The 22,785-nt window shown below is 48.7% G+C and overlaps 10 protein-coding genes across 10 annotated transcripts; 5 read left to right on the top strand and 5 right to left on the bottom strand.

The window, feature by feature from the left end:
* Positions 1-1,364: 1,364 nt before the first annotated feature.
* On the top strand, positions 1,365-3,024 carry BO94DRAFT_527638 (Zn(II)2Cys6 transcription factor; the record flags this gene model as incomplete). The annotated part of the gene is made up of 3 exons (XM_025610394.1): positions 1,365-1,604; positions 1,654-2,369; positions 2,390-3,024. Exons 1-3 carry the CDS (start codon positions 1,540-1,542, stop codon positions 3,022-3,024), a joined length of 1,416 nt encoding a protein of 471 aa, XP_025462174.1. The 5' UTR covers positions 1,365-1,539.
* Positions 3,025-3,997: 973 nt separating this feature from the next.
* BO94DRAFT_628644 (uncharacterized protein) lies at positions 3,998-5,433 on the bottom strand. Its single transcript, XM_025617499.1, has 2 exons — positions 5,195-5,433; positions 3,998-5,150 (listed from the first exon to the last, which is right to left on the bottom strand). Exons 1-2 carry the CDS (start codon positions 5,304-5,306, stop codon positions 4,105-4,107), a joined length of 1,158 nt encoding a protein of 385 aa, XP_025462173.1. The 5' UTR covers positions 5,307-5,433; the 3' UTR covers positions 3,998-4,104.
* A 29-nt stretch (positions 5,434-5,462) lies between these two features.
* Positions 5,463-6,754, bottom strand: BO94DRAFT_569832 (5'-methylthioadenosine/S-adenosylhomocysteine nucleosidase family protein). The gene is made up of 2 exons (XM_025614759.1): positions 6,421-6,754; positions 5,463-6,369 (listed from the first exon to the last, which is right to left on the bottom strand). The coding sequence occupies exons 1-2, from the start codon at positions 6,626-6,628 to the stop codon at positions 5,603-5,605; spliced, it is 975 nt and encodes a 324-aa protein (XP_025462172.1). The 5' UTR covers positions 6,629-6,754; the 3' UTR covers positions 5,463-5,602.
* A 1,182-nt stretch (positions 6,755-7,936) lies between these two features.
* On the top strand, positions 7,937-10,983 carry BO94DRAFT_628642 (uncharacterized protein; the record flags this gene model as incomplete). The annotated part of the gene is made up of 4 exons (XM_025617498.1): positions 7,937-9,615; positions 9,661-9,912; positions 9,959-10,072; positions 10,136-10,983. 4 exons carry the CDS (start codon positions 7,937-7,939, stop codon positions 10,809-10,811), a joined length of 2,721 nt encoding a protein of 906 aa, XP_025462171.1. The 3' UTR covers positions 10,812-10,983.
* A 349-nt stretch (positions 10,984-11,332) lies between these two features.
* Positions 11,333-12,152, bottom strand: BO94DRAFT_569830 (bZIP transcription factor; the record flags this gene model as incomplete). Its single annotated transcript, XM_025614758.1, has 2 exons — positions 11,980-12,152; positions 11,333-11,919 (listed from the first exon to the last, which is right to left on the bottom strand). Coding segments are annotated over exons 1-2 (741 nt in total), but the record flags the coding sequence as incomplete, so codon positions are not given.
* Positions 12,153-12,498: 346 nt separating this feature from the next.
* Positions 12,499-13,690, top strand: BO94DRAFT_611436 (zinc-binding alcohol dehydrogenase family protein; the record flags this gene model as incomplete). The annotated part of the gene is made up of 2 exons (XM_025616635.1): positions 12,499-12,696; positions 12,750-13,690. The coding sequence occupies exons 1-2, from the start codon at positions 12,585-12,587 to the stop codon at positions 13,688-13,690; spliced, it is 1,053 nt and encodes a 350-aa protein (XP_025462169.1). The 5' UTR covers positions 12,499-12,584.
* A 484-nt stretch (positions 13,691-14,174) lies between these two features.
* On the bottom strand, positions 14,175-14,567 carry BO94DRAFT_611434 (uncharacterized protein; the record flags this gene model as incomplete). The annotated part of the gene is made up of 1 exon (XM_025616634.1): positions 14,175-14,567. Exon 1 carries the CDS (start codon positions 14,505-14,507, stop codon positions 14,175-14,177), a length of 333 nt encoding a protein of 110 aa, XP_025462168.1. The 5' UTR covers positions 14,508-14,567.
* A 216-nt stretch (positions 14,568-14,783) lies between these two features.
* On the top strand, positions 14,784-15,436 carry BO94DRAFT_611433 (type 1 glutamine amidotransferase domain-containing protein; the record flags this gene model as incomplete). Its single annotated transcript, XM_025616633.1, has 3 exons — positions 14,784-15,126; positions 15,184-15,335; positions 15,359-15,436. 3 exons carry the CDS (start codon positions 14,784-14,786, stop codon positions 15,434-15,436), a joined length of 573 nt encoding a protein of 190 aa, XP_025462167.1.
* A 2,481-nt stretch (positions 15,437-17,917) lies between these two features.
* On the top strand, positions 17,918-19,865 carry BO94DRAFT_579296 (GMC family oxidoreductase). Its single transcript, XM_025615259.1, has 3 exons — positions 17,918-18,290; positions 18,351-19,562; positions 19,611-19,865. The coding sequence occupies exons 1-3, from the start codon at positions 17,951-17,953 to the stop codon at positions 19,826-19,828; spliced, it is 1,770 nt and encodes a 589-aa protein (XP_025462166.1). The 5' UTR covers positions 17,918-17,950; the 3' UTR covers positions 19,829-19,865.
* Positions 19,866-21,234: 1,369 nt separating this feature from the next.
* Positions 21,235-22,593, bottom strand: BO94DRAFT_628638 (uncharacterized protein). Its single transcript, XM_025617497.1, has 2 exons — positions 22,340-22,593; positions 21,235-22,267 (listed from the first exon to the last, which is right to left on the bottom strand). Exons 1-2 carry the CDS (start codon positions 22,548-22,550, stop codon positions 21,348-21,350), a joined length of 1,131 nt encoding a protein of 376 aa, XP_025462165.1. The 5' UTR covers positions 22,551-22,593; the 3' UTR covers positions 21,235-21,347.
* Positions 22,594-22,785: the final 192 nt, after the last annotated feature.

Below are 22,785 nucleotides of genomic sequence, written 5' to 3'. Positions count from 1 at the left end.
TAACCGGCTCCTTCTCTCCTACAATCATCTCTCAAGCGTCCTTTTGGTTAGCCCCATCGCCATGGAATACAGCTTCTCAAGCTATCACTAAAGTCCTTCTTAATGACCGTGTCATGTTTGATCGCATTCCATGCTCTACACTCACGCTAGAGCCTGAGGATCATGGAAAGGGGCACACCAATACGCAACTAGGTACCCGAACAATAATCAAGATGTCATTCGATATATCCCGCCGCAATTTCGTTGACAATTTGAGACACAGAAACCTGCTCTTCTTCCGAGTGGACCATCAACTTCACCAAGATGGAACACTTGGTCCAGGCGCGCACAATGTTAATCATGATTGACACCCCACACAACCCCACCTGGGACATATTCTTGTGACGAGCCGCTATGGACAAACCTACACTTTATCTCAATGATAAGGCATATAGCCAGCTCACATACATCCATTACACGTGAGTCGCAACACTGCCACCCGAGGTGCAGTGGCACAGGTTGGTGGGCAGACTGGCTTATCGGTTCGATTGATACCATAGCAACTGCCTACTTCGCTTTTGTTAATCTACCCCGGGCTTTTCCAGGCGGCGACTGTGGTAGAGTATAAGTAAAGCCTACAGCTGATAGTCCAAGTATCTGCCTGGACCCTGAAACCCGAACCCTGCACAGCGCCATAGCAGCGAGGTCAATGCCATTTGACGCGCCGTCTGATAGCTGATGCCAGGTCCAGCCTCAGGCTCTTGCGTGCTTCCTATGACAATTATGCCGTCATAATAGAAGTAAGAATGTGCCCTTCGTTCTGCAACCCAATGTACTGTATGGGTCCATCTGGTGTCGGTGCGGGCCGTTTCGATGATCTGCCATGAATAATCAGACAGAAGTATTTGCCCTCTCTATAAGCATGGCATGCGGGGTCTCCACTAACGTAGCATGCAGAAAGACGTTAAATTCTAGTCCGTGGCAAGTATCTAATGCTGCTCTGATGAATATTCGCAGTGGGTTCAAAAAGCGGCACGCTGGGCGACTAAAAAACTAGGCTTGTGCTACCGTGGCTAGTCCACTGTCCAACATCCTTCTCGTTTACGATTCATCTCCCCCACAGGAAATCACCACCTAATTCAATCGAGACAGGATGTATCGTGAATGTATAGTCTATGCATTAGATGGGTTACCATGAGTCATTTTAAATGGATAGACCTTCAGTTGAGTTGGACCCTGAATTTAGATCCCTCGCAGCATCACAACACCGACGATTGGTAAGCAACCCCTCCGGTCTTAAGCCAAGAGGACCATGAAGAGGCCAAGCTCGATAAAAGACACGATCCGGGGGATGATAGGTAGTAATTTTGGGCCGATGGTTCACCCCGAAGACTACTACTAAACCCGCATGCATTGGTGCGTGTCCAGCTGTGGACAGAAAACAACTCCAAGAAACTGCCCAGCTTAGCGTGATGCACTAGCTCACTGCCCCAATCCCTTTAACCTCAATTGCGCCCACTCACTCACCATCCATCCTGACAGCCCGTCTAGTCGTCAACAATGGAAGGCAAAGTTCGTCTCAGGAAATCAAGCAAAAAGAGCAGGACAGGATGTCGAACCTGTCGGTGAGTGACAACCATATCCTTTAGTCCAAACGCCATCTAACCCTCCCAGAATGCGCCATGTCAAATGTGACGAAACACCAGGCATGTGCCAGCGATGCACCTCTACTGGCCGCAAATGCGATGGATACGACTCCCAGCGCCTCCCCAGTCGCCGAACCACCACTGCATTAGCGGATCTATCCCCCGGCATCGCCCATCGCTTCCGATGGAAGCTAACCTCCGACGAACAACGCTGCATCTCCTTCTTCCAAAACCGCGTCGGCCCATCCATCGTCGGCTACTTCGACTGCGTCCTATGGCAACGACTCGTCCTCCAAATCAGCCAATCCGAACCCGCTGCCTTTCACGCCGTCGTCGCCTTCAGCGCCGTCTACGCAGACTACGAAACCCGAGGTCTCCCTCGCAAACCAGACGAAATGGACAACTCCCTCCAACGCTTCGCCCTCGACCAATGCGCCCGAGCCTACAGCCGACTTAACTCCCGGTCTGCATCCCAAGACCCAGGCCTCCACGACATCACCCTCGTCTGCTGCGTGCTATTCATCATGGTCGAATGGATGCGCGGCCAGTACTCCACCGCCTCCATCCACATGAAAAACGGCCTCCGAATCATCCAACAAGACCAAACCCTAACCGCCGCATCAGCCGCCTTTAGCTCCGTCCTCAGCCAATGCATCGCCGATTCCCTCGCCTCACTAAACATCCAATCCACCTATTTCGGCATCGACGACTCCATCAAACCACAACAACCACCAACCCCCCGGAGTCCGACCCCCCCACCCCAGAATCAACATCACCCCCCCTCGACGACAAAACATTCCACACCCTCCTCGACGCCCGTCTAACCTTCGAACCCCTCATTTCCGAAATCTTCCACTTCCACCTCTCCACCTCCAACCTCTCCCCCTCAGACCTCACTCTAAACTACGGCCCCCTCTCGGACACCCAATTCGCCCTGTCCTCCCGACTCAACCGCTTCGCCATCGCCCTCGAATCCTTCTCCATTGTCTCCTTCAATCAATTAACCAGAAACGCCCAACGAACCATCCACACAATGCACCTCCACCACCAAGTCCTTTCCATCCTCGTAAACCTGACCCTCCTTACCAATGATGAAGACGAGACAGTCCTGAACTTCTACACCCCCTCCTTCGAACGCGCCATCTCCCTCGCCGAATCCATCATAGCCAGTTTCACCAATCGTCCAAGCGTATGTCTCGACATGGGCATCATCCTTCCTTTATCCTTCACAGCGACTAAATGTCGCGAACCGCATGTCCGAGCTCGCGCCTTGGATGTCCTGAGCTCGTGGCCTCATCGTGAAGGACCGTGGGAGTCGAGTGTTATTGCTGAGTATGCTTCGCGGTCATCTGCGTTGGGTGGAGGTACTGGGGATGGGCTTTTGGGGATGTTGGCTTAGATATATACATCTCTGATATTTTCTTGGTTGATCTTGTGATTGTGAGATAGCGTTTTCAGTGACGGAATTTACTTTCTACACTTGCATATGGCCTTCTTGGGTGGGTGTGAAGCAGAGAACAGGTAGACTAGATTTACTGATCTATTGTATAATATGGGTTGGGTTAGTAGATTATGTGACTCTTTTTCAATGTTTCAGTAGTTCGTAGAAACATACCATATTTCTTCGTAATCAGATGGAATGATGGTTTATATTTCCCTGAACCCGTTAATACGATCATTACTATCAGCGACAAACAATCTAATGCGAAGCGAGAGTTGTATCCTTGGGATTTTCCTTCCCATGCTTGGGATTAAATTAAGAGTCTTAGTAAGGAACCTGACAGTATGAGAAGAATTGGAATTTGAGGGTGATAGATATAGATATAGGCGCCGTTCAGTTCGATAATGCTCTAAGTCTATCTATCACTACCACCGAGGGGTAGTATCCGTGGGTATTTTTTTTTTGAGGTACTGTTTGGATAAAGGAATGCCTTGTGGGTGTCTGCGTATAAATAGTGAAAACTGATTATATCCTTGTATGATAGAATTATGATTGTATGTATAACGTGGTTAGATTAAGTATATAGGATCTCCGAGGATGATTCTCTGACTTCCTTCGCGGAGAACTCGCAGTGTCGGAGGGGGTTCTCATCCTCGTCATTAGTATTAGTATCGGTGTTGGGGGTATCAATCACCCCTCCGCCATCCTCTCCCACCTTCCAAGGTGATGCTCACAATTGATCTCCGCTCTGGTTGGAGAAGCTACTGGTTGCATACATCCGTTGCTGGCGGCTAGGATCGTGATGCTAAGAAGGTTAACCAGCAGACCAAGTCCCGTTTTCCGTCTTTAGAGGCGTTGCAGGCCTCTTGTAGAATGACTTGCCAGGTGATGGAGCCATCGCCCCCCCCCCCCCCCCCCGCCAGCCCCACCGCCAGAATAAAGAGGATGGTATTGACGAGTAGGGCTGCAGCTGTGATCGTTGCACGCAGATGCTCACCTTCTATCCAGCGGGTTCGGGGGAAGTCGTCGGAAGATTTGTTATCGAGGTGGTCCCGTGGAGGGAATTAAAGAAAATTGGGTGATAGCCAATACCAATGTTCTTTGGTGTGGGAGCTTCTCGTCCATCTCCAAGCCTTCGAGTGGGAGAGAATGGGCTCCATTATCCCTTTGTGACTGGGTATAGCGCGATTGCATCCATCTTGCCAGGACTGGTAATTGACTCAATTCTTTGAGTTGTAGCATGGATGTCCAATTAACCCCCGTTGGGACTGATAAAATTGCCTCGCGTAGGTCTTCAATTGCGAATTTGACCCAAAGGAACATTCCATCTGACTTTTCGCACAAAGTCCTGACCGCTTCATCTTTCAGTCCATGGGCACTTGGGATGGGAGATTTCTCTAACTGGTCGTGGATAAACCTCTCGATGTCTGACTTTACCATGCTAGCGTTCATCTCAATGATCAGAGGCGTTAAGCCGACTGCAGTTTGAAGTGCATATGGTCGACCAACGAGGGCCACGTGACAGTTGGGGAGTTTGACGAGATCGAGGACACACTTCAGCAATCCTCGATTTTGATCGTTGTTCTCATCATCGCATTCGTCGACCCCATCTATCACGCAGTAGATTGGCTTACCAATACTTTCTATTGACTTCAGTAACGCTGCGAGTAGATCTGCAGTTGTCATAGGGTTTCGGCCCTTCAAGGCAGCCACAGTCGAATGTATGCCTTCGTCGGATGTTTCCACCAGGAGATCATAGAGTAGTGAACGAGCCAACGAGTTCAAGGTCTTCCGATCGCCGTCTACTCCTGAGAAGGAGAAGAACAGAGTTTGATGTTTCTTTTCTCTCATTTCTCTGACTGTACATCTCGCCAGCATGGACTTTCCGCAGCCATTCACTCCGTGTACGCATAACAAGCGGCTTGGGGCTGATGGCGATGAGATCCACTGCACGAACTCCGGCGTGCTCCAAATCCACTCACAGGTTCCAGGCGATTTGTCCTCATATATATAACCAGTGTTGTTAGGCCTGAGCCATTCTGAGGATAGGATCATATGTTCCCGCTGAACCATCGATAGTTTTTCTTGTTGGTCAGTTAAAGAAGCATAGGCAGCGGATATTGCATACCTGCGTGTTTTCTTTCTAATGCATTTATTTCATTCATCGTGTCTCCTGCTTTCTTTTGAAGATACAGGGCAATTGTTGACTTTGAGGATTCGAGCGTGTTAAAGGTGGTCATAATATCCTTTCTGTTGCGAGTTCTGGAAATTGCCTTTTCTACACGACGTAACCATGGATCTCCCTGACGAGGTAGGGACCTTTGGATTAACTTGTCGAGTGTAGAGATTTGCCAAAGACTATCCTCTACAACGGGCACAAGCCTATCCGACACTGTCGAGCCATTCTCACAGTCCTTCTTGATGCACTCCATAACACTGACAATTAATGGTAACTGCGTTGCAATGTCCTTGAATATAACAGGCAGCTCCTTGGTAGTCGAATACGTGTCAAAAAGACGGACGGCGAGTCGATGACTTACTTCCAGAAACATAGCGACGGAGACAGCAATGCTTCCGGGTGTCGTAAGATGTCGCTGACTGTTGGTGTCCTGAACACCTGAAGAGGCGGTATCACGTAGAGAAGCTCCCTTGCATATGCTGCTGCTGTAGCAGCCGCATATTCCTGCCATTGCTTGTTCTTGTGAGTGTCAGAGTAGTCGCATATTCCACGGATGACCAGACAGGGAAAGTGGTCCATCAACCCAGCTGCTTCCATTTCAAAGCAGAAAATACCCAACTCCCGTGACAATCGATCTCTGGTGACTCCTTCCTTCATAACCTGATTACCGGAGGCAATCAGTCCATAATGAATGACTGGGTCGCTAGACGCTCGCGGTACTCGAAGTACCAACCTGTCCTTGCTGCATTGGTCACATGTGCTACCCGATCCATCGTGGTCATACCCGGCTTCGTACAGGTGATCGTAGAGTTGTCCACGATGGGTAAACTGAGACATCTTTGGAGACATCTTCACAAGCCGTGCAAGGTTTGTCTGGATTTGACAGCGTCCACTCATATGCTCGGTTTGGATCTCGGATACTGCCGCCAACAGCACCTGTGGTGGTTTGTTGAGTGAGCCCGTTCTCAAGAAGGAGCCACCCTGAATGGTTTTGCCGTAGTCGTATTGTATCACTCCACCGAACGTATCTGTCGGCTTGCTCACGACAATATCTCCAAGTCTAATATCCACTTCCTTTCTCGGTGCTCCACCACCGATGCCCACCATCAGACCGAACCGTATTGCTCGAAAGGTTCATCTCATATCAGAGGCCACCATGGCTGCTGAAGTAGTACCATAGACTCCAGATGGTAAGCATGCGATAACGACATTGTGCCCGAAAGCCGAACCAAGGGTATAGATATTGGAGTCATTGGGATCTTGTGGTAACTTCGGATGAAACTCGTCTAGCATCGCCTTGGCAGCAGCCATCTCAAGTGGGAGAGCAGAGATCCACCCGATTGTGTAGTCGTCGTGGCTGAGGGCTTTCCTCTTGGGTATCATGTTGAAGTAGAATGGTAAGGGCCAATACAAGACAATAGTATGGAGGATTGAGTTGGGATAGAATCTAGAAAGGTGATCGACCGATGATCGTGCAGGAACCTCTGTCTATATACTGTTGGAGGCCATAAGGTCGGGCGTCGGAGAGTTGAGAGATCGGAAACTTGTTTGATGTGTTGGCTGTTAGCGCGATGCACATAGCAGGTCACATGGTGTGGGCGTTTCAGCCTCGAATGTGGGAAGCCATCTTTCCGCCAACTCTTTCACCAAGCTTTCGAATGGTTACTGGAGTTCGCTCCTTTTATTTTCTTTTTCTTCTTACTTATTTTACTGAAAGTATCAGCGGCTGCCATGTTACAACCAGTCAAATATAACAGTGACTCCAGACGTGCACTCGTAGAGCGGTGCAGCGCTGCATTCCTAGTCAAATTTAGGACTTGCCAGCTGGAATAAAGCTTCAGCTGAGCAATGCTAAGGCTTTGGAAGTAGTGCATGTGCCGACATTGTTTACCGACCTCTGAATGGGTAAATGGAAGCTCGAGAAAATATACTATCCGGAAATCGGTTACGATCCGAACAGATACTCAATAGGTGTGAGGTACCATACTATGTCTAATTATTTTCTCCCATTTCTTTTTTCATACTTTCGAGTATAAGGTTCTTCATAAAGAATAATAAGAAGCCACAAAGTGTTATTGTGTAGGAGGATTCATGATTTGAGATAGTTGTTTCGAGGGGCGCAGTCTGCGTAACCGCTTCATCATGAGTATATAGGCTATATAATCGTAGCAGGATGGGTATTTTATATATGCCGATTACCTCTGAAGGGTACCTGTCAGTCAGCTAAAACCCACGGGCAAAATGATCGTCAAGCGAGCTAACTCATTTGCCATACATTGCATCCCTGAAATGTACATATTCGAAAAAAGACTGAAGCAACAGTCACAAACTACAGTCGTCTGAGAATCCGAGGGTTGAAAGTAGCGAACCAAATACTAATGCACCGAGACCTTCTATCTTGTGTATGAAATACACTCAAGGCATTAATTAGAGGGGGTCAGAAGCGCTGCAAAAACTAATTCCATCCTAATACCCCCTTGAAAACCGGTTTAGGCAATTTTCCGATGAGGATCTGCAAGTGGTCAAGTTTCAGCTGATGCCCGGTTAAATCGAAGGCTTCATGCCGGCAAAAGAGGTCGATCCCTGTAGAAATGTAACCCCAATTTGCGGGGTGGGATAGATCGACAGGCCCTGCGTCTATAAAGTGCGAAGGTTGACAAACCGTCAGGCCACCACGAATCCCGTGCCGCGATGGTCCTCCTACCGGGCATCCTTCTTTTCCTTTTACCCGCCACATATGCTACCACTTTCTCCACGGAGCATTTCACTGGAGTCCTGGACAGTGAATCCGGGGTACTAAGATCCCTGAAATCGTCACTAGACTCATCCTTTGACTTTTCCCCATATGATGTCTTTGCCAACCGCAGTGGCGACGGCCATTACCACACCGGTGACCTGACCATTCGCTACCGGGTGGGCAATTCCAACTCGTGGATAAATGCAGACACGGTCACAAACCGCGTCCCTCTCACCAACAGCACCTCTTCCCATTCTATTCTGTCCTCCAATCTTGGTGTAACCATTGGAAACATTACCCACGACCGTCTTTTCATCACACGGACCTGGACAGGCTACCGAGGAGACCTTGCGCTGAACTTCACCTTGAGGAACGGCAACTCCCAATCCATCGAAATCGGTAGCCTAGGTTTTCCAATCGAGTTCAACAGCATTTTTACGGATCGAACGGCAGTGGAGACAAGAGAGAAGTGTGTTTTGGTGGACCCTTTCATCGGTCTACAGGCTGGATATGCCCAAGTGACTAGGCTACTCGGACAAGGTCCTCACCTGGTTGTAACCCCTCTGAATCTCAATACAAAGCTTGAAGCATGGAGGTTCCTTACAGAGGCGACGGATACGTCATTGGCATACCAGAGTCAGGTGTTTGAGGGCAACTATGAGTGGCAGGTTTACTCGAAGGCTTATGCAGATCAGGAATGGGAGGGTCTTGAGCCGTGGAATCCTCCAACGTCGCTAGTTCTGTCGCCAGGAGAGTCTGTCTCATTTGGCCTGCGGTTTACGGCTGTTCAGAACGTGGACGATTTTGAACCTACTGTTTCTTCGCTTGGACATCCGGTTGCTGTTGGGATTCCAGGATACGTGGTACCAAAGGACCTAGAGGGGCAGTTGTTCCTGAATACGACACTTGGGGTCGATTCAGTGGATGTTTCTCCAGATGCCTGTCTTTCATTGACACCCTTGAGCTTGGACAGTAGCTCATGGACAGGGTATAAGATTGTACCAAACCAGGAAGCATTCGGCAGATGCAGAGTAGATCTTGTCTACGACACAGGGTTGAAGCATGCTCTACACTACTATATCACCGACACTGGCCCTAGCACTCTCGCCAATGCCGGCCAGTTCTTGGAAGAGAGCCAGTGGTTTACAAATACGTCAGATCCATTCGGACGTGCCCCCTCTATCATCACCCACGATAGGTCTGTGAACAGCCCTGTTCTCCAAGATAATCGGGTATGGATCGCAGGTCTGAGTGATGAAGGTGGTGCGGGCTCCTTTGTGACAGCAGCTATGAAGCAGACTATCCAGCCTGTCGCATCGGAGGTTGCCAAGTTGGAACAATTTGTGAATGAAACTGTTTGGTCCCGACTGCAACTAACCAACGGATCAACTATGTACGGAGTTCGGAAAAGCTTGTTCTTCTATGAGCCTGATGCTTTACCGGGTTATGACTATGACCCTGAGATATATTGGCCTGGAAGCTGGGACAAAGAAGCTGCTTATTTGCTTGACCGAGCTTACGATTACGTTCATGTTTCCGCGCTTTATTGGGGGTTGTACCGGGCTGGCCGGATTGCTCCAAGCGTGCTCACTCTACGGTCGCCAAAATGGTATTTGTTGCAGGCATATAAAACGTGAGTGTCTTCCATGTCACTTGAGCATCATACTAATAACCAAAGTGTGTTGTTCGCATACGGAACCCAGCCTGATGGAAGCCAAAACACCTATTATAATGACCTCGGGCTAATGGGCGAAACAGTGTGGATGTACCTGTTAGAGGATCTTCGGGCCGAGAACTACACATCGGAAGCGACAAAGTTTGAGGATATCATGCGAAATCGTGCGCAAGCATGGTCGACGCAGGAAGATCCTTTTGGTAGTGAGCAGGCTTGGGATTGCACAGGACAGGAGGGAGTGTACTTGTGGTCCAAGTATGTTGATCCCCACAGACTTGTTGAAGCTGTCTAACACCTCTAGGTACTTCAACTACACGGATACAGTGGACAAGACTATCTCTTCGATCAGAGGATATATGCCAACTGTAGCCCATTGGGGGTGGAACGGCAATGCTCGGCGGTATTGGGATTTTACGTATGCCCTCCAATGACCATTTGACCCCGTTTAATCTGGGGCGGTTGTGCTCACTCCTTGAAGTACGGCAGGCAAACTCTCCCGCATCGAACGACAAATCCACCACTACGGATCCAGCCTGAACGCTCTCCCAATACTAGAGAATTATCGATCTCTCTCCGACCCAACATCGCAATCGAGCTTCTACGACCTCCGCATCGGCTACGGGGGGAACCAAGGTCCGACGACCAATGTTGCTGACGATGGCTTCGGGTCCATGTCTTTCCACTCTTTTCCACAGACATTGGCATGGGATGACTACACTGGCGACTATGGGCCTGGGTTCTTGGGACAGGTATTAGGTGCTGTGACGGTTCAACTGAAACATCCGGAATTTGGATGGGTGAGCTTCGGAGGAAACATTGCCTCCAGTGGAGGTGACACCGTGGTACTGCAACCGCGAGACACGGTCCGCAGGAGAGTCTACTTGGCAGACCTGGGCTTGGATATTGAGATTGATGCGGGTGCTATCCAGGAGGTCAGAACGCTGTATGGTGATAGTCGGGTGGAAGTCGATCTGGTTGATCAGGCTGATGGCTCGGGAGGAGTGCCTGCCACTACGGCTACGGTGGAGTATGCTGTAACCTCTGTTACTGGGTCAAAAGACATCCGACTAGTGGAAGATGAGTTGACAAAGGGCAAGTATGGGTGGGAGGTAAGCTTCGCGTCAGGCAAAGCAACGGTCGTATTTGAGTGGTAGATATAGCTGGTTGGGCCCTGCTGAGTATTTTGCCCAGTCTGAACGAGGTATCATAACCCTAGGTTGCAGCTGGCACATATATGTGCTTCTAGAAGCTGAAACCCAGTTCCCTCGACACACTGAATGAAGTATTATCATGGCTCGCTCACCAGACCAAGCAGACAATCCTTACATAAACATAACTGCACAAGACCACTGAATATACTATGCTTGAACAACTCCCTTCAGTAAGAGCAACATCCCGAGCATAGAAGCAATCCACCTCTCCTTACAATTCAACCGTAAAAACAGATTCTTCGGCGTAAACGAACACACATAATGAAAAGAGAATAGAGAAGAAATAATAGATAAAAGTCATATACACCAACCCCCCCAGATATTCTCCACCAACTCACTCCCCATCATTAATAACCAAAACCCAACAAATCCCTCCACTCCAACCCCAACCCCCTCCTGACCCTCCACCTATCCGTCGACTTCAAAATCTCCGCACACCCCCACAGACACCACCCCCACTTCCTCACAAACCCCTCCGTGACCTCCCAATTCATCGGATCCCAAGGCACGCCCCAGACGAGGAGCGTGGCTTCCTCGCGCCGCGAATCCCAGAACCCCATGAGGTCATGACACAGGTCATCCTCATCGAACATACCCTCCGCTTGGAGGAAGTTATCCCGCATTGCGGGAAACGGGAAGATGTCGAACCATGGATGATGGGGGAGGGTTTTTTGGAGGTTGGTTGGTTGGAGACTTACAGGGATGGTGGTAGTGGGGAGATTTATACTTGTAGGTAGGGGGTTCGCGGTGGGGATGCTGAATAGGGAGATGGATTCGTCGGCCCAGAGGTATTCGGTTGTCATGCTGGCTGCGATGATGTTGTCGTTGGCTGCGCGCCAGATGTTTAGGCGGGTGAGGGTGAGGAGGTGGTCGGTTTGGGGGGAGCCGAGGTGGTAGGTTTTGGTGATGCGGTGTTCGTAGAGGGTCATTAGGTCGGGGAGATTGGGTGGGGCCCAGGTCCATTGTGTGGGTTGGGGTTGTTGGCTGGATATGGTCTTGGTTGCGGTGCGGTTGGTCTGTCCGTGGGTGTTATTGGTTTGTTGTCGAGATCCTGTGCCTTGTAAGTAAGTCAACGGATCTAGATACCTATGGATTTCAAGGGTGGACTCACGAAAAGCCCGCTGATTCAAGCGATTCTGCACTTTTCGTCGAACTTTGGGATCATTAACTCCGGTCCAATCATCTTCGGGGGTGTATGTCTTCGGCTGTAGTTCGATACTTGAGCTGGATGTAAGGGAGGCTGGGGATATTTGATGATTCGCCATTTCGATGATGATGGCGACGGAATTGGCGAGATGGGTGGACGGAAAAGTAAAAGCAAATATTGGATATACTGTGTATATGAGACAGACGTGATGTGCTTACTCTTTGGCTCTAATTAGTCAGTAGGGTCCCGCTGCACCCGCATTGGTGAATCTTGGAGTTGTGGAGCATGCATTCTGCTTACCTTTTTTGTTTGATTGGTCAGAGGATAGATCCTGGTCCCGCTTGTCTGTGCTTGGCAGTGTGGGCTGCTTACTTTTTTTGTCTGATTGGTTGGGATAAGAGGCAATATAATGGGCCATGGATCTATGGTTTAGACAACCCAGACCAACAATCTAGATAGTATTTATCACAGCTCTGCTGGTAGCACAACTCTCATTTCAAATATTTTCAACCATCTCAACTGAAGCAATCTCTACAAACCCGCACCATCACGCATACACCGAGTCAACCATGCAAAAATCCATCGTCATCCAAAACCTCTCCGAGCCAGCCAGCCTAGCTGGCCGACACATCCCCTCCCCGGGCGACAACCAACTCCTACTCCAAGTAACGGCCACCTCACGTATGTAACCACCACCCAATTCCTCTCCCCCTTACTCACACACCATAATACAGTAAACCCCGTGGACCAAAAAACCCGAGACGCAGGCCTATTCTTCACCCAAGCCCCCCAAGTCCTCGGCCACGACATCTCCGGCAAAGTACTCCAACTGGGCCCGCACGAACAAACCCCCAAATTCCAACCCGGGGATGTCATCTTCGCCCACGCAAACCTCATTCCAGGAGGAGTGATGGACGACTACGGCGGCCTGCAACAATACGCCATCGTGGATTCTCGCTTCGCGGCTAAGATCGACGAAGCGGGGTTGACGGACGTCGAGGCAGTCACGATCCCTGTATGTGCAATTGCGGCGTTTATTGCTTTTTTCCATAGTACTGGGTTTGGGTTGGCTGTTCTGGACGGTATTACTCGATCTAGAGATGGTAGTAAGGCTATTCTAGTTGTTGGTGGTGGGTCGAATTGTGGACGGTTCGCGATCCAATTTGCCAAATTGTGCGGGTTTGAACGGATTGTAACTACTGCGTCGATTGGGAGAGCTGATGAGTTGAGAGAGTTAGGTGCGACGCATGTGGTTGATCGATATGGGAGTCGTGAGGTTGTTGTGAGTCAGGTTCGAGATATTGTGGGTGATGAGTTGGTGTTTGCGATTGATACGATGGGGCTTGGATCGGAGCAGGATGTTGGGGTGGCGGCGCTGTCGAATTCGAAGAGAGGGTGTTTGATTACTTTGAATCCGGTTAGTGAGGTAGAGCCGGAGAAGGGGCTTGTTGGTGAGAAATTGGCTGGGTTTGATCGCCGATTGACGATTGGGTTGAGTGCTTTGTATCCCGAGGTATCCGGGGTGTTTTGGGAGCGTGTTGGGGAGTGGGTACGAGGGGGTCATTTGAGGCCCTTGACTTGCCGTGTCTTTGAGGGATTGAATGTGGTCAAGGTTAATGAGGTGCTGGATGCTTACCGTGATGGATATGGACAGAAGGTTGTTTTTCGGCCTTGATGGCTTTGGCAAGGTTCAGAATAGGAGGAAGTAGGAAGTGGTTTTTAACCATGTTCACAGCAGTAATCTGCTGATATGAAGTAGAATTAAATCCTCCGGTTCAATTAAGATGCATGAAACTAGGAGCTCCTAATTATGCCTAACTGGACCCAAACTTGTGCCTCTTATTATGACCTATGATTATCCAACGAGGAAGCATGGAGAGTTGGAAGACAAACAGCGAGAAAGCCCGAGTTTCTCATGATAAATTTAACCATAGAATTACCGACCATTAGCACGCTAAGGAGGGATGAACCAACTATTCAGTGACTTATAGATTATGCGACAAATCCATATCAATTACCACAGACCCACAACACCCCTACCTCACTTTGGTCATCCTCAGCACATTCCCTTCCCCCACCCCTCCCCTTCCATCCCATCTTTCTGTCCTTTCCACCCTATCAGCCTAACCCAATCACACCCGAGAAAATGACTTACAAAGTCAAAACTCAAAAGCCGGCTTCACAGTCCGCCCGAACAGAAAAACAGGAGACTTGTTACTGAAATGAGCAACATCCGCCATGATCTCCGCAACCTCAGGGCTTGCAAATGCCGCCTTCATGGCCTCTTCGTCTTTCCAGTAGACATCACTTCCAAACGAATAAGGTCCTGGCGTACCGTCCAATCCGGGGACGTATTTGGTGACGGACCAGCCCTGAAGGCCGAACTTGGTCCAATGCTTCTCGATCAGGACCATATGGGACTTGGTGTAGTAATTGATATCGTATTGAGCATCGGCGTCGTTGGGAAAGACGACGGTTACTGTGAAAGACATGGTGAGGATGCAGTAGGGTTGCTGATATGGAGCAGTAGAAAGTTGAGTGTGAAGGTGTCGATGTAAAAGTGAATACTGTACAAAATGAAGTAGGTAGTATAGCAATATTTATACCCTCTGTTAGGCCCTGATCGGTCTTACCCCGTTATATCCGCAGGTTTAAGTCCGAATAATAGTCTGTATTTCTAATCATTCATATATCTCCTCTCGCAGAATGAGTATAATTACTCTACTAGCTACCCCAAGCATTAGTCTTTCCTGACCCAACCCTCCATCATGTTTACAACCACCTCTCATCCCAAGCCCAAACCCAAGTTCCTCTTCGTCCTCACCTCCCAACCCATCCTCCCCTCCCGCAACACTCCCACAGGATGGTACCTCCCCGAACTCGTCCATGCCTACAACAAACTCGCCCCTTATTTCAACATTGTCCTCGCATCCCCTGCCGGCGCTGAAGCCCCTCTCGACCCCTACCCCATCAAAGCCACCAAAGAAGACCCCGAATGCGTAATCTTCTTGCAAGAAAACTCCCATCTGTGGAAAAACACCCTCCCTCTCGACAGCCTCCTCGGCAAGACGTCCGAATTCACGGGTATTTTCTACGTGGGGGGTCATGGCCGTTAGTTCTCCGTCCTTAACCCCACCCAAAACAAGCAACTCACATTGAATACCATAGCAATGTTCGACCTAACTAACAACCCAACCTCCCATACCCTAATCCGTGAATTCTACGAGACCAAAAAGATAGTCTCTGCCGTGTGTCATGGTCCCGCAGCCCTGGTGAACGTGAAACTCAGCAATGGGGAGTACTTGGTAGCGGGACAGAACGTAACTGGTTTTCGGGTGTAGAGGAGGACATGATGCAGTTTACTAATGACATGCCGTTTTTGTTGGAGACAGAGCTGCGGAGAAATGGTAGGGTTTATTAGAAGGCTGAGGTGCCGTTTGAGGCGAAGGTTTTTTGGGGGCCGTGATGGGTTGTTGATCACGGGTCAGAACCCGGCTAGTGCGGTGGTGATTGGGGAGGTGTTGGTTAGGGCTGTGGGGGTATGGTTTGAGGTGGGTGGGTGGTTATGTTATGAGTAGATGGTTATCTGGTTATTGGGATTTAGATCAAGTTCTTTATTTGTATTAGTGTTGTCCAGGATATCTTGCTATCATGGGCTTATTGAATTGCTAAGATTGGTATCATTCATATGGCAGTATTTCCTGTCTCAGAGCTCTTGCAATATTACCTTTGAAACTGAAGTGAATAGTATAGATACTTTAAACCAACCTCCTTGAGCGGCGGATCTAATTCAATCCCCACCCCAACTAGCCAATCAAAACATAAATGTAAGCAACATGCACCATGCGGCGCCAGATCAACCCATCGAGCAAACATCCCAATAACCACCTATACATTTTTCCAGGGCGCAATAACAGCGGGGTATCTAATTCCTTCAGCAACCAGACCCTTGGCATGTAAACAGTCAGCATTGGACTAAAGCTTGTCTAGCACCCTAATACCACTACCACTCCGTCAATCTTTGGCTAGGTTATCAGCCAGAATGCATGGTCTTACAGTGTTCGATAGATATCGGTGTTCGGGAACAGCTTGATATTTTGGCGTTTGCTAACGGCGTATATGGGTGTTTAACCACGTCCCTATCAATTTAATACTTTCATCTTTAGTAGTATATGTATCTATGTATGGGTAAATAATTCCTCATAGAAGGTCTTGAAGATTGAGGTTCTTGTTCAGTTTTAGGATGATTAGAGTACTTAGTTACGTATGTGAGTTTATTAAATCTATTATATTACCCTTACAAATTCCGTTTTTTCAATGCTCAGTAATCTGATCGATTGGATCTTGAAAGATGGATTGTACTACAGTCGGAGTCTTCTGTGATGTTAGCAGGTTTATTGAAAATGTTATATCAAAAGGATGAGGTTAAGGAACCATATTCTCAAATATAGGATGTGAGTGATCCTGAGTAAATGGGTGGGTGCCATCCGAGCGTTTAGGCGGTTGATCATGTTATATTGAATGGAGGGAGTGACTGTGCTATAGTGACCATCGGGCAAGTGGTACTTGCGGGATAAGATGGTGGTTGACTCTGAAACTGATGCAAATCAGGCATGCTGTGTAGTCTGAGCTCACGGGGGAAAAGAAGCAATACTACACTTTTTTCTATGTTCTATAGACGGATATAGGGAATATATTGTTTCTGTTGGTTCTTAACCTCCGGTCCAAAGATATATAATGCTCTCAAACTAGTACCACGAACCATCCGCCATGAAGGGATAACATGTTTGATATATTCGCAACAATTCCTCATATTTGCAAGGGGCTAAAATCTGCCTGAGGGATACCTTCATGATTTATAGAAGTAAACGTATAGATCGACGACGGGGAGTCAGGTGAGTAGCTTATCAGTACTGCACGTTCTGGGCCGTTGCTCATATACCCGGCTATCCCTGATACGGAATATGGGTTCTTCGCTATTGCTTGGCACCCGAGAAGTGGATCTGACACCTCCCTAAGTCTAAGCAATTAATCAGGACGCCAACGTTGTACCCATCATGGTATTAGTCTACGAAGCTGCACACAATACGATCCGGCTCCGGCCACTATCGCGTGGATTCAAACCAATCAGAACCTTATTCCCAGTCCTTAATCTCTTCTACTGGATGGGTCTCGTATGACCTGTTTCCACTTCGGACATAGCTTTTGCTGCGCACCTCGTAAAGATATAGTAATTATTACAAATGGCTCAAACATTGACTTTTGGGGATTCGGTGAAGCGAGTAGTTTCTGCCAACTTAATTCGCGGCCGTATCGTGTGGGTTTGCGCACATCCTCATCGATGCATGACATGATGACATCGGCAGTATGCGAAGAAAACTCGGCATGCCGAAATTTTCCGGAAATACGGACTTGTGCCTATGTATTTCGGGGCCGAGCGGATCCGGCATTCGGACTCGGGACGGTCCCTAGACCCTGATTTGCAACCCAGAACCCCGCGGGCGAATTCCGCACTTGACTTGATGATTGATAAGTGGTGATTGATAAATTCATAATCAACTATGGAGCCGTCCAACTTTCATCGAAGGCCAGGAAAGTTTCCCGTTGGCTACCAGCCGTTGCAGAAAGCCAAATTCAAAACACGGGATTGGTTCCTGGCAGATTAATTGGAGGATTCTGCAGACGCTCGAAGCGAGAATCTAGACGCTTGGTCACGATGAGCTGAATATTACGAATGTGAAACATCGATCCTTCTGCGGGCTAATGCGGCTAGTAGATCAGCGTTGTTTGTGTCAGAGCTTAATAATCCCCGGTGAGGGTTTTTTTTCGAGGTACCAGGAGCGTGGTTGTATATAAACCTTACAGTTCCCAATTACACCTATATTATTAGTTTCAGAGACGAACCGACCTGACAAGCCAATCTTCACTCATTAAAATGATTATCCCCTCCCTTGCCGTTGCGGCTCTTTCCGTGGGCACAGTGGCAGCCAGCCACCCTGCCCCGGCCAAGTACGACTTTGTCATCGTGGGTGGTGGTACCAGTGGATTGGTTGTTGCCAACAGACTTACAGAACTGAGCAATGTGACTGTGGCTGTCATCGAGGCCGGAGAGTCGGTTCTCAACAACTTCAACGTCACCGATGTGCAGGGATACAGCCTGGCTTTCAACACCAACATCGACTGGGCTTACCAGACCGAGAATCAGACGTATGCTGGAGGTCTGAAGCAGACCATCCGTGCTGGCAAGGCTATCGGTGGTACCAGTACTATCAATGGTAAGTCTCCATCATTTCCTTCGCCTTCTCAACCGAGCATATACTGAGCAATGTGCATAGGAATGTCCTACACCCGCGCCGAAAACGCTCAAATCGATAACTGGGAACGGGTTGGAAACAAGGGCTGGAACTGGAAGAACCTGCTCAAATACTACAAGAAGTCGGAAGGTTTCGAGGTGCCCACCAAGGACCAAGTGGCCCACGGTGCCAGCTACGACGCCGACGTGCACGGAAAGAACGGTCCCCTGAAGGTTGGATGGCCTACTGCCATGACCAACGGCAGCGTCTTCACCGTCCTCAACGAAACCATGGAAAACCTGGGCATTCACTACAACCCTGATGCGAACAGCGGAGAGATGGTCGGATTCACCACCCACCCGGACACCCTCGACCGCGACAACAATGTCCGTGAGGATGCTGCCAGAGCCTACTACTGGCCCTACGAAGCCCGCTCCAACCTGAAGATCATCTCCAACACTCAGGCAAACAAGATCATCTGGTCCAACACCACCGGTGACGCCATTGCCACTGGTATCGAGGTCACCGGTCCCTACGGAAAAGAAACCATCTACGCCTCCAACGAAATCATCCTCTCCGCTGGAGCCTTGAGATCCCCTGCCCTGCTCGAGCTCTCTGGCGTCGGCAACGCCGACATCCTCCAGAAGCACAAGATTCCCGTCAAGATCAACATCCCCACCGTCGGCGAGAACCTCCAAGACCAGACCAACAATGCTTTTGCCTGGGAAAGCAAGGGCCTCCTCACCGGCCTGGCCACCTTCTCTGCCTTGACCTCCGTCGACCAGCTCTACGGCGATGACGTCTCTGCATTGGCCTCCTCCATCAACTCTACCCTCGCCACCTACGCCAAAGCCGTTTACAATGCCTCCAACGGCGCCGTCAACGAAACAAACCTCCTGGAAGCCTTCAACCTCCAGTACGACCTGATCTTCAACTCCCAGGTCCCCTACGCCGAGATCGTCTTTGCCCCTAGTGGTGAAACTTTCAGCGTCGAGTACTGGCCCCTCCAGCCCTTCTCCCGAGGAAGCGTCCACATCACCTCTTCCAACGCCTCCGACCTCCCCGCCATCAATCCCAACTACTTCATGTTCGAGCAGGATGCTTCCGCCCAGATCGATGTGGCCAGATACATCCGCAAGGCCCTGAGCACTGCTCCTTTGAGCGGAATTGTCGGCGACGAGGTCTCTCCTGGCCTCAGCCTTGTTCCTGCCAACGCAACCGACTCTGCTTGGAATGACTGGGTCGTGGCACACTGTATGATCTTCTTCCCCCATCCAATGGTATCAAACTAACACACACCAGACAGACCCAACTACCACCCCGTCGGCACCGCCAGCATGCTCCCCCGGGAGAAGGGCGGTGTTGTCGACACCGAGCTCAAGGTCTACGGCACGAAGAACGTTCGTGTCGTTGATGCCTCTGTTCTTCCTTTCCAGCTCAGCGGTCACTTGACCAGTACGCTGTATGCCGTGGCTGAGAAGGCTTCGGATCTGATCAAGAAGAACTACTACACTGCTTAATGTGGACGTGGTTGGACATTCCCGCCGCACAGTACCCAAAATTCCATTGTAAAGTACTGCCATTCGGAGTATGACTTTCAGTCAAGATTACTTTAGATTAATAGATATAGACATATATAGATATAGAGCATTGATACTATGAACTTACTACTTCCTTCCCGATTACATTCTACGTTTTAATATACTCTGACCACAACCGATACAATATATCCCACACAATGATCTCAACGAGGATATATATAACACACTACGAGTTTACCCGGCTTACACCTGGGATGAAGGAAAAAATTCTCCGATGCTTAAGACAATATTGTCCGCTGTCAAGATAATACCTTTTTCTTCGACTCTCGGGTTTCGTCCCTCATATGCCGAACCGACTTTGGACTTGTATCGCTTAGTGTAGTGATAATTACAACGAAGGGGAAATGATCTGCAGCATAGGTAATTATTTGCTCCCTTTTCCGTTCCCTGACGAGTCGGAGCAACAGGACCTACAACAAGCGGCACTTGTACGCCGTACTAGAGAATATAAATCTTTGTTAGGACTGAATGTTATGAATACTTTTGGGTCTATATTACTACAAGGGATGGAATAACTTCCTAAACCGGGGAATTTTTATTCTTGAATGCTTGGGTATGATCTATGGAAGAATGGATACTGAATACCCATATTCTTATATCTATTCCCATAGGTCGTCTATAATTGGCGATGTAAAAGTTATTCTATGCGTTGCTGTATACCCTGTCTGGGTGATGTTGGGGTAGGTGGCAAACTGGGGGAATAAATACCGAGATCGGAGGATGGGAAGGCTGCTGCTGCCGGCCCAGGGTGGATTTAAAAATGATGAAACTATTACTATTATTCATCATATTGTTTTTTGTAATCTAGGATATACAGTTATAGAGAGAGGTTAACAGAGAATATCAGATCTAGAGAATACAAAGATTGAAGGAAATAGGAAGAGTTATCCTACGGAAATGTAAAGAATACTTTATAGCACGGGGTGAAGATCTGTAAGTATTGTGGTAACATCTGCATTGAAATCTACTACTCCAGAGATATTACTGGATCAGGGACTAATACTGACACTGATACTGATCTATCTATAAGACAAAGCACTCCGGAGGTTCTGAATAGCTGACACAGGGTCAACTAAGTAACTGCTGAATCTGCAGGTGGATTTACGGGGCTAAGCATTATATAAGAAAGGGGTTGTATCCTTTTTCAAATACAATAAGTAGACGTGACCTACGTCGGCCGTTGGCAACTTGGAAAGACCCTTGGAGGGGCAATGTATTTAGGATAAGGCAATCATCATCATTAGCAGCATAGTTATGGGGTGGACAGAATCTACTGAGTTTGAGCCAACTGTTCAATAACGTAGAGAGGGGTTCATAGTACCATTATGATGTTGAATATCAGTGTCAGACAGATAGTAGAATCTATCCTGTATAATATCCCTCAAAGCAAAGAGATCCAGATTAAATGTCGGTCCCTCACACCTGGAAGAAGTCCAAACTATGTGATGACAATATCGCCATTGCCTTCCACCAACTCCAGAAAGTCCTGTTCCATCTCTCTCAAAGACTCCATAACCCTGGCCCGAAGATAGAGTCCACTATCGAAATACCAGTCAAAGCTTACCAGCATCTCCTCCACTCCAAGAGTCAGGGTTGCCCAATCAATCTTCTTTCCCACCCTGATGCGGTCATCAACTTCATATATCAGACTCCTCCATCCGCTGCTTCGCTTCATCCAATAATCATCGTGCAACGTCCACTGAAAGGCCTCGAGCAGATTCTCTACATCGCTGATTGCCTCTTGATAGTCCTCAGGCTTGTAACCCCTAAAGACCGTATCCACGATAATCATCGCAATGTCCTGCGAAACGTCGGTGCATGATTCTCTCAATTTACCTGGCTTTTCCCTATTACTTGTCGCTCGTGCCAACAAATCTTCTATTTCGGGGATTCTGTACGGGCTTGGCGAGCAAAAAATGTAATGCTTGAGGGTCTGCTTAGGTACCCATTCCTCCCCAGGGTAAGAAGACCGCATATCATGACAAAAGCAAACGACTGACTTGCACGAGTGTTCCGTGGAAAGCTCCTGTCTCTTGCCCTTCCTTTTCCAAAACGCCTCTATGGCCTTTATGAATGCCCGCAGATTCTGCTCGACAACATCATGACCGATCACACGGTTGGCCAGCAGCCAACAATGAGCATGAATGGGATACCCGAGCGGTACCCCGGGCTTTTTTATTGGATTCTTTTCTAGGATATCCACTATCTGAAAGCCCGTATTCCAACGGCTCTTCCTCGTGGGATCGCCCCAGATGAAGGCTCTATGGGGTTGGGTTGGTACGCGAGTATCAGTTTGATTTGGTCTCGTATAAGTTATGCCGGTGATGCACGGGGCGTTGTTCCTAGGGTCGTCCAGGACTAAGTGGTGGGTGGTTATAGCTCAGTATATGTCATGTCAAAGCTGAAACAGGACAAATCGTCACAACTCACTTATTCGAAAGAACATACTCCATGTGCAGGGATCTCGCGTGAAATCTGTTGCTTCCAATTCAGCAGCTGACACAATAACAGATCTTCCCTCCAACGCGTCTTGTGCTTTTGCTCCCCAGTCCTCTCGTTCCAGCACCGGCTTCCAGCTGTCCCGTATTGCGCTGGACGGTAAATCAAATCCGCATACCACGCAGTAAAGTCCGGTTGGCATTTTGGGATCCGTGCCTGAGATTTTCAGGACTGATGGATGGCAGGCTGAAAATTCTGGCTCGTGGAAAGAGCCTTTCCAGTGATATCTTGCTGCCTAAAGCTGTGACATAGCTTGTGGCACAGATTGAATAAAGTATGTTTTGGCGAGGTAAATCAGATGATATCTGGTCACCTGAGCAGTCGCAGGATTGCGGAAAAGAACTCCGAGACTTCAAGAAAGAGGTTATATACTCCAT

Source organism: Aspergillus sclerotioniger, assembly GCF_003184525.1.
Source record: "Aspergillus sclerotioniger CBS 115572 chromosome Unknown BO94scaffold_44, whole genome shotgun sequence".
Classification (NCBI taxonomy): Eukaryota; Fungi; Ascomycota; class Eurotiomycetes; order Eurotiales; family Aspergillaceae; genus Aspergillus; species Aspergillus sclerotioniger.
This window is presented reverse-complemented; position numbering and strand designations above follow the sequence as displayed.

Bases quoted from the DNA above. Each gene is read 5' to 3' on its own strand.
- BO94DRAFT_628644 (XM_025617499.1), bottom strand. From the start codon at position 5,306: ATGACCACCTTTAACACGCTCGAATCCTCAAAGTCAACAATTGCCCTG. The intron at 5,151-5,194 runs GTATGCAATATC...CTGACCAACAAG, and splicing joins ATTAGAAAGAAAACACGCAG to AAAAACTATCGATGGTTCAG.
- BO94DRAFT_569832 (XM_025614759.1), bottom strand. From the start codon at position 6,628: ATGATACCCAAGAGGAAAGCCCTCAGCCACGACGACTACACAATCGGG. The intron at 6,370-6,420 runs GTACTACTTCAG...GAACCTTTCGAG, and splicing joins CTTACCATCTGGAGTCTATG to CAATACGGTTCGGTCTGATG.
- BO94DRAFT_579296 (XM_025615259.1), top strand. From the start codon at position 17,951: ATGATTATCCCCTCCCTTGCCGTTGCGGCTCTTTCCGTGGGCACAGTG. The intron at 18,291-18,350 runs GTAAGTCTCCAT...CAATGTGCATAG, and splicing joins TGGTACCAGTACTATCAATG to GAATGTCCTACACCCGCGCC. The intron at 19,563-19,610 runs GTATGATCTTCT...AACACACACCAG, and splicing joins TGACTGGGTCGTGGCACACT to ACAGACCCAACTACCACCCC.
- BO94DRAFT_628638 (XM_025617497.1), bottom strand. From the start codon at position 22,550: ATGCCAACCGGACTTTACTGCGTGGTATGCGGATTTGATTTACCGTCC. The intron at 22,268-22,339 runs GTGAGTTGTGAC...CCCACCACTTAG, and splicing joins GAGTATGTTCTTTCGAATAA to TCCTGGACGACCCTAGGAAC.